The sequence below is a fragment of the Anthonomus grandis genome, chromosome 2, assembly GCF_022605725.1.
Source record: "Anthonomus grandis grandis chromosome 2, icAntGran1.3, whole genome shotgun sequence".
Lineage (NCBI taxonomy): Eukaryota > Metazoa > Arthropoda > Insecta > Coleoptera > Curculionidae > Anthonomus > Anthonomus grandis.
The window spans coordinates 17,125,737-17,139,911 of record NC_065547.1 but is presented as its reverse complement, the minus strand read 5'-3'; the positions used below and the strand labels follow the sequence as shown (position 1 = coordinate 17,139,911).

Genomic DNA, 14,175 nt, shown 5'->3' with positions numbered 1-14,175 from the left:
TGACCAATTAAATTAACCTCGATAATTAACCGAAGTATTTCATATCTATCTTGTCTCAATATATCTTAAGTTGCGCTCTTTGATTTTGAGCATCAGCTCCTTGTCTTTCTGCATTTTATTGAGAACTTGTTCTTTCGATCCAGGATATGCGTAGTATTCTCCTATAAAGATACATTTCGAAAGCTCTAATCCGTTTTTCTAGCGAGAGGTTAAGGATCCAGCTTTCGCAGTCGTAAGGGAGGATGGGGAATGCGTAGCATCGTATTATTTGGATTCAAAGACTTAGGTCTAGGTCACGCCTGAGATGCAGAAGTCCTTCATGCAGATAAATATCCTCCTGGCCTATTCAATTCTTGATAGGACTTCCCTCGTTGAATCGTAACTATTACTCATTAGTACCCCTAGATATCTAGAAAATCATACTTCTTCAGTATGATAGTCTGTCAAAAGACTAATACTGACGGAAAGTTTTCCTGTAAGTTAATGTCATTTCTCTTATGTTTTAAGCTCCTGGAAGAATTTTTATTGTAATCTAAGTAGGTAGGCTCACTTTTTAAAATTTTCCAAAAAGTTTTTGGAAGGTGGTTTTTTATGCGTTTCAAAGTTCTGGAATAAATTTTCATTTTTTCCAGAAAGTTCAACTGAGTTTTGAAAGTTTTCCTAGAAGTTGGTGAGAATTTTCATGTGTTTCAAGCCCTGGAATAGTTCTGAAAGTTCTCCTGGAGGTTAATATGATTTCTCATCTGTTTTAAGCATCTGGAATAATTTTGCATTTTTTCTGGCTTCTTTTAACACTTTTCTAGGCAGTTAAGGTTTTTCAGGTGTTTCAAACTTCTCGAATATTTTTTATTTTTCCAATGTTCAATGCTACGTTTTTTTTTTTGCTTTTTTTTCTGAATAAAAGAGCATTAGGGACATTAATAGAGCACCAGTGGCAACAACGCTTTCAGTCAAAAAAACCGGGTAGACAATTCAATAGTCTGGGAGCATATGGATTTTAATGTACTGTAAAAAATTGTTAAAAGATCCTATGCCGTTTAGATCAAAGAAAATAGATTGAATAAGGCAGTTTTCTAAATGAGTTATATTAAGAGAGTTACTTTTGAAACTTTTCCAGCCAGTTGAAAATTATTACTAGGATATTTTTTTATAAGAATTTTCTCTGTATTCCTGTCAGTCACTAAAAAAATTTTCAACTAGTTAGAGATAATGTTTTATGTGTTTCATTTATGTTTGATGCTTCGGGATTGATAGTTTTTCATTTTTGTCAATAAATTATATAAATCCAGCTGGAAGGACAAGTTATGTGATGAGTTGTGTTGGCATTTTAAATATTTTTATTTTCACCTTGAATATGTAAATGCCAGTTTAAATAGTATTTAACAATCAGAAATCAAGTTTCTAATAATTAAAGAAACAATCCAAATAGTGTGAAGTTATTTGGGAGATATCCCGCTGGAAGGACCTTTTTTTTCATTCATCAAGAGAAGATATACTTACAAATAAACATATGGCCCCAATTCATCCACAATAGGCTTCGAACCATTATTGAGAAACTCGTCGGCGTTCGTTACATTGTAAATGTAAACTTTGATCATTGGTACTACGGGAGGCCTGGCCCACCATTCCGTCGTTTGGGAGCCTTCCCGTAACGTTACTTCCTGCAAAAAAAAAACAAAATTCATCTCAAATATACAAAAAAAGGTGCATATTGTACATAAACTAGAATGTAACAAACAAACCTTGAGTTTATGTATTTGTAACAAACCAGATTTTAATTATGTAATCGGTAGTTTTACTTGATTGAGCTTTCGTCAGGTCATATTTTATAAGTTTTCACTGAAAAGTATTTAATATTGTACCCAGATGAGCGTAATTACTTAATAATATTACAATATCATTTTTAACAAAACAATGTCTGCATTATTAATTATTGACTGTAGACTTCATTAATTACGTGTTACTGCTGCAATTTTACTTTCACACAACCTACATTTGCTGCTACATTAGTGAAAAATTTTGGAGCATGGGAACATCTATTATTATAATTACATCAGTAGTAGTATTTGCAAAATTAATAATAAATTCATAAAAAATTAGGGTCATTAAATAGAAAGTGACTCGTGTTGATTGTTGAATCATAAACTCGTTAATGGCCCATGAAATTTTCAATTTTATTAATTTCTATTTGCTTGAGAATAAAGGCGAATGGTTAACGTTCTGGGACTGAATGAAAGCGGTACTTAAAATACGTATAAAATATTTTGTAATATTAACAAACGATATCAAACCAACGATATCATTTGCCAATATTGTCGGAATGTTTGCAAACGCAGAACCTTGTTGGAAATTTAAGTTAGAATCCATATAATTTTTATATTCATCAAAGACTTTTTTGGGCATTGTACAACCTAATAGTCAAATTGTAGTCTAGATCTGACTCAAAGGACCAACCATGTTAAATTGATGTTAAAATGTTCTTAAATATCCAATTTTTATTTTTTTCCACGTAGTTAGAGACACTTGACATTTTTACATTTCAGGTTATTTTTCAAGTATTTCAAACTCTTGAAATAATTTTAAATTTTTCCAATGATGAATATTAAGTACTTTCCCTATTTTGCGGATTAAAAATATTAATACAGCATCAGTTTCAAGATGTGGCAACAACCCTTTCATCCCAAGGGACAGCTGATCTATTTTCTTAATCTTAAGCCACAATGGTCAGGGTGAATAAGGTATTTTAATGTAAAGTATTAAGCAAATTTAAAAATTGGCACATGTAAAGTTTGCAGACCTAAACTAGGATCAAATAAAATATATTGAATAGTGAAATCATTTTCTATTTTTTACTGCAAAGGTCAGCTTGATACAGCCAGTTGGAGACCTTAAGATGTTTCAAGCAAATGAATTTTTTGTTCAGTAAAAGTCACTTTCTTTGTCGGATTTTTTAAAATTAAATGAAACTATATATTTTAACTTATTTTAACCAAGCTGGCTCAAAGGACCACCTATGTGAGACGCTGTGACTTAAATATAGAAAAACAAGAAAAAAAATAAATTAGAAAGTTATTGAAGAGGATTTCTGAAGTCGAATAAAACGCTATATTTAAACAAATCCGGCTCGAGGAACCAACTATGTTAGATTAACCGTTTTCAAATTTTAGCTTTTTCACCTTGAAAAAAAGTTAAAATTTTTCCAATTTTCAGATTTTTAATAATACCTCTCATCTTTTTCAATTTTCTTAAGTATGTTTCTACAAACTTCACTAACTTGAAAGTGCAAAATTACAGTAGAACAACCGCAATTACTGACAGAACAGCCTATCATCTTAAAAAAGTACAAAAATGATCTACAACATTATTGAGTTACAAAATACAATGTTATTCATGAAATTATTCCAGGCAGTCGAGTTACACTTTTATATGTTTTAAGCTCCTGCGATAATTTTCTCTATATAGTTATGCTCAGTTTTAAAGGTTTTCCAGGTAGTGAAATTAATTTTTTATGTGTTTGATACTCCTGAAATAATTTTTATTTTCTTTCAAATAATTAGGGTCACTTTTGACATTTGAGTATGAAACTAAAGATACATGCTTAACGTTCTGAGAAAACTTAAGTGGTACTTGTTTGAAAAATTGTTTTAGAAGGCAGTGCATTGTTGCAAATATCAGTAAATTCCATATCATATATATTTTTTATTGAAATGTAATGTGGTGATGACGGTTTTGCTACTCAAACGAAATTAACTAGAATAGACTAAATATCTTCCTTTTCCCAAATTTCCAATTAACATGTTTTCGTGCAAATTAATTTTTTAATTTTTTCAGGTTTCGTAGGAAACAATATTTAAATAGTTTATGAATATTATGGAAAAATTCTTACTTGGTCGTATTTCTATGCTCAAAAGTTTTTTTTAAAATTTTCTCTCACCATATGGCAAATGATTAATAATTTCATCGATATTGCATAGACAATTTTTTCAAAAATTCTGTATAATGATGAAACCACATTTTTTTTCTCTGAAATTTTCAAAAATTTTTATGCTTTTCTAGTTCGAGTTTGCTCAGAAATCAAAAATTGCCAATAAGTTCTTTTCTGTTCCTTTTTGGAAAAATCGTATATAACACTTTTTATTTTGAGTTTTAAGATTACAATATAAAGTTTATTGGAGGGCTATCCTCCACATTTTCACATTTAATTCCCACAACATTAAAATTCCCACTGTATAAAAAAGGGTAGTATTTAATCGAACATCAGTTTTTATACTTTTTAGCGCGTTTAAAAACTGGGTGGAGCATACTTATTGAGCATCTAATCTTTAGCATATAATAAAATTAATATTGTCAACTGTTTTATACTAATCTGGATAGCTATTTAAATAATAAAGCTTCTAAAAACTGTTTGAACTTCATACTTTATAATATGACAAAAGCTAGTGAGCATAAAATAAAACAAAAATAGTCATCACAAATATACTTTATTGTATTCTATTTATAAAACAAAAAGGACAAAAAAGGCCATTTTTAAAACAGTATTTGAACCACAAAACAAAAAAGAGTGAACATTAAATAAATTATTAATAAGACTTCAATAAATTAAAAACATCACTGAATTACCAAAGCAGGTTTGGATTTTGATGGACGTCCACGCTTTCTTTTTTGTCCAATATGGATATTTTTTACCTCTAAAGGCGGAACTGTATATTTTAATCTAATTGCTAGGCCCAGAAGATGTTTGCACATATACATCTGAAAAAACTGTGGACAATTGCAGCTACCATTCATCCAATCATCTTTTTCTTTGGGAATTGTTACTCTCCAAGTGGAAAAACAAAATTCTTTCAATTTATCAAAAGTTTCTCAAGATTTTTCAGCCTGAACATCCAATACTTGACCTCCTGGTACTATATAGACATTGTTCTTCGTGTCAGCATCTAACACCTTTATTTTTTTCTTTAATTTTGCCCATTGATATGCTTTTGTCCAATCAGGAAGTTTAATAAGCGGAATAATTGAAAAGGACTTCTCTGTAGTTTTGCAGGACCATTCGTTAACGAGACAAAGAAAATCTTTCGCGTAATGTATTGCTATCTTTTATGGTTCTATTAAACGATTCCAGTGCGTTGTTTGTGGCTGGTGATCCTGGGGCAGCACCTAGGTACCAATTGCGATTTTGAGTTAACCACTCTTCTTTGAAGTATTCAATAAACTTAGTTTGGGTTTTCCATTTCCTCATAAAAAGCAGTGATGCGCTAGTAAAATGTTCCGGAGAAGTAACGGACTGTAAAGCATCAATGTCTTGTAATATATTCTTTCGGTCGTTTTTGTCTGAGCAAGTTTGTTCAACCCTGGTTTGCATTTTTGTTTTTGCACATGCCCAACACATTCTCACAATGGGTTCAGGACCAAAGACTTCGGTAAAAGCATTTTTGATGCTCTTTGCGGCATCACAAACTAATACCGACGGTTGTAGAGAATGTCCGTTTACAAACAAAACCTATTCTTTTAAACTATTAAATAACATGGTAAAACCTTCCTGACGCTGGTTTGTCGAAACTCCTACACATATCGGATGAAATTTTCTATGTTTATCTGTAGTTCCTACAACTAATACCGGGAACCCTTGCCAAATCAATTTGTATGTCGCATCAGCATGGATAATATTTGCATGACCTTCTGCTAACCCCAGTGAATGTTTTGTAGATAATGCAAAGCGAAAGGACATTGGTTCATTCTCGAATATATAATAAGAAAGTACAAACACTTGGTGTATGTCCTCGGGAACTGCTGTATGATTTAATATCCATCGCTCCAGTTCTCCTAGACTTATAGTTAAGGAACCGTATTTAATACGTCTACGACTTGATAGATAATTGTTCAATTGTTTCATTGATGGTAATTTTACTCCCTCCATCTTACTAAAACTTTTTAGAATAGCTTTAGGCTTCAAATGTAAATCAAATAGTTTGTTTATTTCTGTCTGAAACTTCCTGACTTATTCCGTAATCAGAACGAATTCCAATCGACTCGTGGTTATGGGCAGCCTCTACACGATAGAGCAAAACAGCATTTGATGTAGCTTCAAACAGTAATTAAATTTGTGCCGCGCACTGAGGGCCACGACGTTTTACAGCGATAAAACCTTTTCTTTCCTTCTTCAGTCATATGTGTTATTAAAATAGACCAAGTATTTTCTGCACGAACAACTTCCTCCGCTTCTTTAACACATGCAAATTTTCTTACAAAGAGCCACTGCTTACTCTCGCCACGCTTTTTTTTTTGTTTCTAATTCTTCAATCTCCGAATCACTGTCCGAACGATATGAAGGAATTTCTATTTCATTCTTTATTTGAATATTGTCATCAGAACTATTCCTGGGTAAAACAGTATCGAGTTCCATGATTATTTAATGTTTAAAACGAATAAAACGGTGCATAAAACAACTGTTTATACTACTGAAATATTATATACACCATAACGAATAAACGTATATGGGAATCCCAAACGCAGTTAACTGTCGCTCCAGTATAAACGCACGTTGCCGGATTTTTTTGTAATTCATTAACGAAAGCTGTTGCCGAATGCAAAATAAAAACTTTTAAGAAACAAAATTGATGATTATATAATATTTTAATTGAAATTAATTTGAAAATTAGATGGTCATTTAGAGTTTTTGAAGTTTAGTTGGTATTTTGGTAAACTGGTTTTGAAAATTAGAAGCTCATTTAGATTTTTTGTAAGCTTTGTGTATTTTTTGGTGCCTGCTTTTGTTGGATGCTTTTGTTTTGATGCCTTAAGTTTGTTCACCGATAAATTTATTTGATATACAGAAATATAAAAGTTGCCATGTTAGTTAAAATAGTTACCGCATTTTGTTGTACATCCATAATATTTGATGCTCATTTAAAAATTTCTTATATAAAAATATGGATTTCTAGATAAAACAGTTATATATTTTTAAAAAAATTTATAATTTTCTTTTTTTGGCCAAGTTCTAAAAATTTTGGGAAAAATTGCATGAATTACTAAGATTACATTATTTCCCATACATTTTGAGATTGCTTTAAATATTTCTGCCCTTACATAGAGAAAACTTTTTAAGGATAGTTCCAATTATTTCAAATAATAAATTTTATATTAAACAAATTCTTTATGAATTAATAAGGTCAAATTTAGACAATTCTTACACCACATCGGTTGCTTATGAGAATTATTATAGTTTTTAATTTCTCTTGGATTTCCAATCGAATCAAAAAATGTTTTTTGTTTCGATCAATTTTTAAAAAAAAATCAGATTTCTACTAAGGAGATTAAAAAAATTACCTTTTATGAAAATAACAAATGGAATGAAAACATATATTTTAACTTTACTTCGTAGGGTACGGATGATATTACGCATTTCCATGTTAAAGTTATATAGCCCCTTTTTAGACACATATATTATGAGTAATGGCAAACTATTACCGAAAATTGGCAATCCTATATCTTTTTTAGCGGAACGACCTCTACCTTTGCTATAGTTTGTTCTATTAGAATATCGAGCGTCTTAAATATTTTCTTTATTTGTGGAAATGTATGACATTCTTTAAACCCTACATTTCTGCTTGGAGTATTCTTATGATTATTACTTCGTTTATCACCATTTAATAAAGAAGTGTGGCGCCTTTAACTCCGTAATTCCGTTAAAAGGTTTTAATCCGGGTCAGTGATTTATTATTGAAAGATAAGGTTACAACTGTCCTGTTTCTTGGCTAGCAATTTATATTATCTATTTTATTATTAAAAGGTGTTAAAGCTAAGCCCGTAACTGAGGTGAATAAACTGAGATTTCCCGACATTAGTGGTTTCTTTGACTAACGACCCCCTAAGATGTATAATATTATAATATAAGTATTTTTAGTCCCATTACATCTTATTAGACTATTCAAAAGCATTCGACACTTTGGACCACAGTATTATGTGCCAAACTTCACTATTATGGGTTTATGGATGGCTCAGTAAACATTGTTTTCTCGTTTCTGAGTGATCGATTCCAAAAAGTTTCGTACAATGCACTTTGCTCTGAAACGAAAAATATTCTATCTGATATCCCTCAAGGCTCAATTTTGCCTCCTCTGCTTTTTATATTAGCCGATGCGGTTTTAAAGGTAAATTCGGACTTCGTAAAATTATTAGAATATTATCCTATCAGTATAATCAGCAACTTAATTTAAGTAAGTCGACACTTTTATGTATCGTAGTAATAAAAAAAAACATTGTTTAAAATAACCTTGACATTATGTTCGATGGATCTAAACTCCCATATGTTAATTCAGCCAAAAATCTTGAATTAATTTTGGATGAAAATCTTCGTTTCAGCGACCATGTTAAGCATTCTAATTAAGCAAAATCTATTCTAGTCTTAAATTAATATACAATCAAACCACTTAATTTAAGATTAAAAAAAATGTTTTGTGATAACCTCGTCCTAAGCCATTATTCCTATGGTGATTTAAATAAATGCCTTGTCTTCGATTAGCAGAAAAAACTAAATAAGTACAAAGTTACAGATTAATATATGGTATTAAAAGACGTAATCAAAATAATATATCACAAAAAATGAAAGAAACCAATTGGCTGACCATGTCAAATAGGATCAACCTTCATTTAACAAATTTTGTACACAATATTGTTACATTGCCATCGTCAATATTAAAGCTCAAAAATAGTGTATCCCTAAACGTACAGTATATAACTTAGATATAATAATATTATATAAACGATTCTTCATCATGTCTTGTTCAAAAGACCTTTCTAATTTAATGTTATTGAATTATTTAACCATTGACGTAATGAGTTTCAACTTTTAAATGTAAATAAATTAGGGAATACCTGACTCAAAAACAAACATAGGTTCGCATTACATCACGGATAGTTCTTTAACTTTAGATTTTAATTTTACGAACGACTTTTTGATGAACTAATTTGTCTTAAATTGTATATTTTACATATTTTAAATAAACTGCCTCAACTGCACCACGTACCCTTAACATCAAATTACATATTATGTTAATGATTTTATTTATGATGAAAAGTTTTTTTTTCTTACTATATTATTAACGGTATCCGTAAAGTAGCGGATAAATTTAATAAAAATGAAAAGGACCGTTTTTGAAAAAAATGCCCGAACCCGTCTATTTTAATATTTGGTTTAGGGTTTTTCTACGTGGAAATTAAATATACAGGGTGACTCAAAAAAAGATATAACGTCATCAATGTTTTTTAAATAAAAATCATAATTTTTTAATGTAGAATCAGAAAAAAAAAGGATATGGTACAATTGACTAGGGGTTACATAAGCAGTTTTAAACGAAAAATGATAATATAAAATATAAAATTAAAGAAATACCTATTTAAATTAAATGTTCGAATTGAGCACCGTTAACAACTTGATAATAACCAAGGCAATTTAAAAATTCTTTTTGAACGTTGTCAATGACATCTGGAGTATATTTCTAATTTCCTGGCGTATTTGTTCTTTTAAATCTTCTAAGCTCGCTGGTTTAGTGATATACACTTTACTTTTTACCCATAAAAAGTAATCGAGGGGAGTTAAACCTGGCGATCTGGGTGGCCATTCAATGAACCCTCGTCTACCTATCCAACGATTTGGAAAAACTTCATCTAGATAATTGCGAACGGGTTGAGCAAAGTAAAGCAAAGTTATCAGAGCGGGCATAAGATAATTTTGAAGAAAGTCCAAATACCTCTTGCCAGTGAGAGTGACATCAAAAAAGTAACGTCCTAAAAGTCTTCCTTTCACTATACCGCACCACACATTAACTTTTTGAGGTGTATGACATTCTGTCAACCAATGAGGGTTTTCGGTCGCCCAGTATCTACAATTCTGTCTGTTCATATGGCCGTTTAGAGTAAACTTTGCTTCATTAGAAATTATTATTCGTTTTACAAAATTATTGTTATCATTACATAATTGCTGCATTTCCTCACAAAATTAATTTTGGCGACCAAAATTATATTCCGATAGCTCTTGAAGGAAGAATATTTGCAAAGAATGGAACTTTGCTTTTTTCGATACTTTATGCACAGTTGATTGCGAAATAAATAATATTAGAAGACGTGCCTGTGTTTGTGGCTTTGGGATTATCTCGGAATTCATGAAACTTTGCTTCAACTCTGCTTACAATGCTTTGGCTAATAGGCGACCGATCAGAAGAAAAAAAACACCACTTGTAAAAATGTAAAAATACTTTAAATAATTGCACCAAAATACATTCACTTTTTGACACTGACAACAACAACCAAAATACCAATATTTAATTTAGGTGGGTATCATTTTTCGTCCCAAATTGCTTAAATAACCAATATTCATTTGTAACATATCCTTTGTAAAAAAATGCGTTCTTTCTAATTCTGCATTAAAAAATGGTGGTTTCCATTTAAAAAAAGCATACGTAATTTTTTTTTCGTCAGCCTGTATATTAAAATTTCCACGTAGAAAAACCTATAAGTATTAAAATCGACGGGTTCGGGCATTTTTTTTAAAAACGGTCCATTTCATTTTATTGAATTTATCCGCTACTTTACGGATGCACTGTATATTATACTGAAGCTCTATATCATAGAATTTTAATTTTATGCTTTACTTTTAACCCATTAGTGCATGAACTTATAAAAATTGTTTTTTATGTATTTTTTCTTTATGAATTAGTTAAATGACTTAAATAAAATATAAAAAATAATACAAAAATCAAATATTAGTTTTTATTAGTGTGTTAGGATCCGTCCCTCAAAAGGGACTCCATGCATAAAATACATAAAATTAATATTATTTAGTTTATATGGTAATTTTCGAAACAATTTTTTGGATGAAGTCCACAATCACATCTTAAACATATAAAGTTAGTTTTCTTCTTGCATAGGTGGCACCTTCGATCAGATTCATTGTACCGAATTAAATGTCCTATATTATCAAATCTAGAGGCTTTATGAACTGGAAGCGTAGTTTTTCCTCTACTTGGGTTTTTACCATAGGACTGTAAAAAACTTAGTGCGATATACCTCCGAAATTCTAGTAAGGAGGCACAATTTGCATCATTTGGTCTCAGCTTTTTTAAAAATACCCAGCCATTTGAGATGCTTGCATCTAATAAATATGAAACTATTGGCCAATACCATTTTCGCTGTCGCATTCTTGTCCTATACAAAGCAATCAGCCCATCCATTTTATCAACTCCTCCCATGTGTTTATTGTATCCAGCTATAATTTTTGGTTGTGAAATTTGTTTTTTAGTTTTAGTTGCCTTACACCATCTAGATGTGGTAACAATGTCATTACTTTCGAAGTTGGTACCCAATGTCACAACCATGTTGTCCTTCCATTGTACGAAAGTAACGTTATCACAAGAAACAAAACTGTGGCTTCCCCTTGGTTTTGATTTCCATGAAGTACTTTCAGGAAACGGACACTTTTCCGTTCGAATCTCTCTTACTGTTGCCGTTGCACAAATTTTATTTTCCGAGGGATGGTTCAGTAAACTTAGGCTTGTAATAGATGAAGAAGATATTACAGTATTAGATCTTCTTCATCAAAATCATCTTGTTCATTAGGTGGGGCTTCATAGGTTTGACGAGATAAACCCTTAGACTTTGAAAATAGTTGGGCTAGAGGAACTTCTTCGTCAAAATGATTTTGTTTTCTGGCTCTTACTTCACAATTCTGCTGAAGTATTCCACGGCATAAGCGATTTACATCTCCGATATGCTTATCATCAGAGCTGTCGCTGTCTTCTTCTGTATATTCGCCTAGGTCATCAGGAATTCCAATGTAAACATCAAGATTTTGTTGGAATTCACCGTCATTTTCTTCAAATAATGTATGCAATTCATGCAGTGATAATCTGCAAAAACGAATTACGAATTATACCGAGGATTGTCTATTTTGCATAGAGTCCCTTATAAGGGACCGAACAAATATTTATGTCTAAGAAAACAATAACACATTTTTGTTTCGGAGACAAAATTGTATGATGATTCTAACCTCAAACACAACATATTTACTGACTTTCTTTACCCTGGTTTCAAAACCTATCGATATAAATAATTAAAACTTACCCTCCATTTCGAGTAGAGTAAAGTTCCGGATAACAAGTTAAACAAGGATAACAGTTTTGATTTTGTAAAAATACAAAATCAAAACGCTATCTCCGATTTCTGCACATGATTTTACAACAAATAGCGAACGTCTAGACAAATGCACGAGGTTATGAAAACATTAGAAGTGCGCATGTGCTTGAAACCAGTGGCGTCCCTTTTAAGGGGCTCTACGCACTAATGGGTTAAAAGAAAAATTAATAAAAGGAAAAAAATATATGGCATTTGTTTTCTTTTTATGGTTAAATTAGAGTAGCACTCAGGCAGTTATTTAAAATTCTGTATTTCTAATCCACCTTTATTGAAATAAACGTTTTTACTATAATTATTATTTCCCAGCTTAACTTTAGTCAAAGACCAAAAATGCCAAATTTTTTGTTTTTGGAAGAAAAATTTCAAATATTGTAACGATCCTAACCGCCGCGAATATAGTGGAATAAATCAGTTGACTATTTTTATACATCCAGTGTTTTAATTCACACCTAAATGAGCAGTAAAATCGCTCTAATATTAAAAATTAAAAGTCCATACAATTCTCTTTCTAGGTGATCTTTTTATTAATCCGAATAATTATTTTTTAAGAAGATAACATTGTCCAGCCCTCGTCAATTTTGAGCTCCAATAAAAATCGTATTTTTAAATTTTTCTCGAATTTTCTATAATACGGGTTTATTATGGAAACTATTTTTTTAAATAAACATTTTGTTCGAGGCAAATAAATTTTAAAAAAACTTAAATATCTTCGAGCTTCACTTCTAACTTCTGCCATATACCTTCAAGCTAATAAATGAAATCCATTCTCGTGCATTTTTTATCTTTTTTCATAATTTTCAGGAGAATTAAGGTTTTTTTTTTGGGAATCTAATATTAGGATTTAATTTTTGGTAAAAAAAATTATACTGTTGTCGCGTTTTTTTTTCTTTTGTATTTTGATTCTTTGTAATTTGGAAAACAAAATTTAAAAAGTGTCGATTCTGATGAATTATTCGAAATATTTTTCCAACATAATTAAGTTGTTCGCTTTCGGAAATACATGATGTTCATTTTGTAGTTGCGATAATATGAGGGGATGTTTGGAGATAAAACAATCTTAAAGATGAAAACAACTATTCCTATACATATTGCAACCTCCTTTAAAAGAACTAGACAATTCCATCATTTGCTATAATGTGTCAAAATACCTGAAAATTTAGTACAAATCCTTCAAAACCGGAAATTGCCTGTAAGAAATGTTTGGGGTAGGAACAATAACACCACGCCAAGTTCAACCGAGGTATTAGAAGATAACGATAGTGCTGATACTGGAACTACCTCTTAGCAGGAGCAGAGAGAATTTATAGACTCAGAAATTGCATCACTCGTCAGGCCTGTGCCTTCATCAGCTAATTCTTTATTTTAAAATGTTTCTAAATTATCACAGGGTACAATTTCTAAAGAGACCAACAAGATTAATGAAATACTGATTGTATGGTCAGATGTATTCAAAACAATGAGATACGCATTTAAACAACCCTCTCGTTACTAGCTCCTAGAATCCGAATATACTAGAGTAAAACCTGCAGTTTCTTCAAAAATTAGTGAAGCGCCTATCTTAAGCTTACAAGTAGATGGATGATCAGATTGCAGAAATCACTCTATATCTAATTTTATTATTATAGTACCACTTCTGAGTCGAAAAATTCCCATATTTTACACGCAATGTATAAAAAAATCCAGCTGAACAAAAAGGGGCGATACATCTCTTTAAAATTGCCAGTGAAAACAAAATGGGGTTCCTTTGTTCTTGTCTAAAAAGCATTTTGAAAACTAAACATTTACTGAAAATCGCAGCAGATCATGATTTTTTTCATCAAATACAGTAAGACTTCTTCTTAAAAACAAATTTTGATTACAAATACAGCTTACGACTAGGTCCAGCCAATCTCTAAGTGGTTAATTTATCTGTTATTATGATTTGAAAACCAAAAAATATTATAAAAACCTTGAAAATTTTAAAAAATTATGTTGAAAACGTTCTTC

General features: G+C 30.9%; 1 protein-coding gene across 4 annotated transcripts in view; it reads right to left on the bottom strand.

Annotated features, from left to right (window-relative positions):
* LOC126733619 (scavenger receptor class B member 1) overlaps positions 1-14,175 on the bottom strand; it is a 154,179-nt gene that overhangs the window by 14,150 nt on the left and 125,854 nt on the right. For all 4 annotated transcript variants that reach the window (XM_050437002.1, XM_050437001.1, XM_050437000.1 and 1 more), the window contains one exon: positions 1,501-1,661. In XM_050437002.1, coding sequence (XP_050292959.1) covers positions 1,501-1,661 — 161 coding nt within the window. The remainder of the gene's footprint in view (positions 1-1,500; positions 1,662-14,175) is intronic.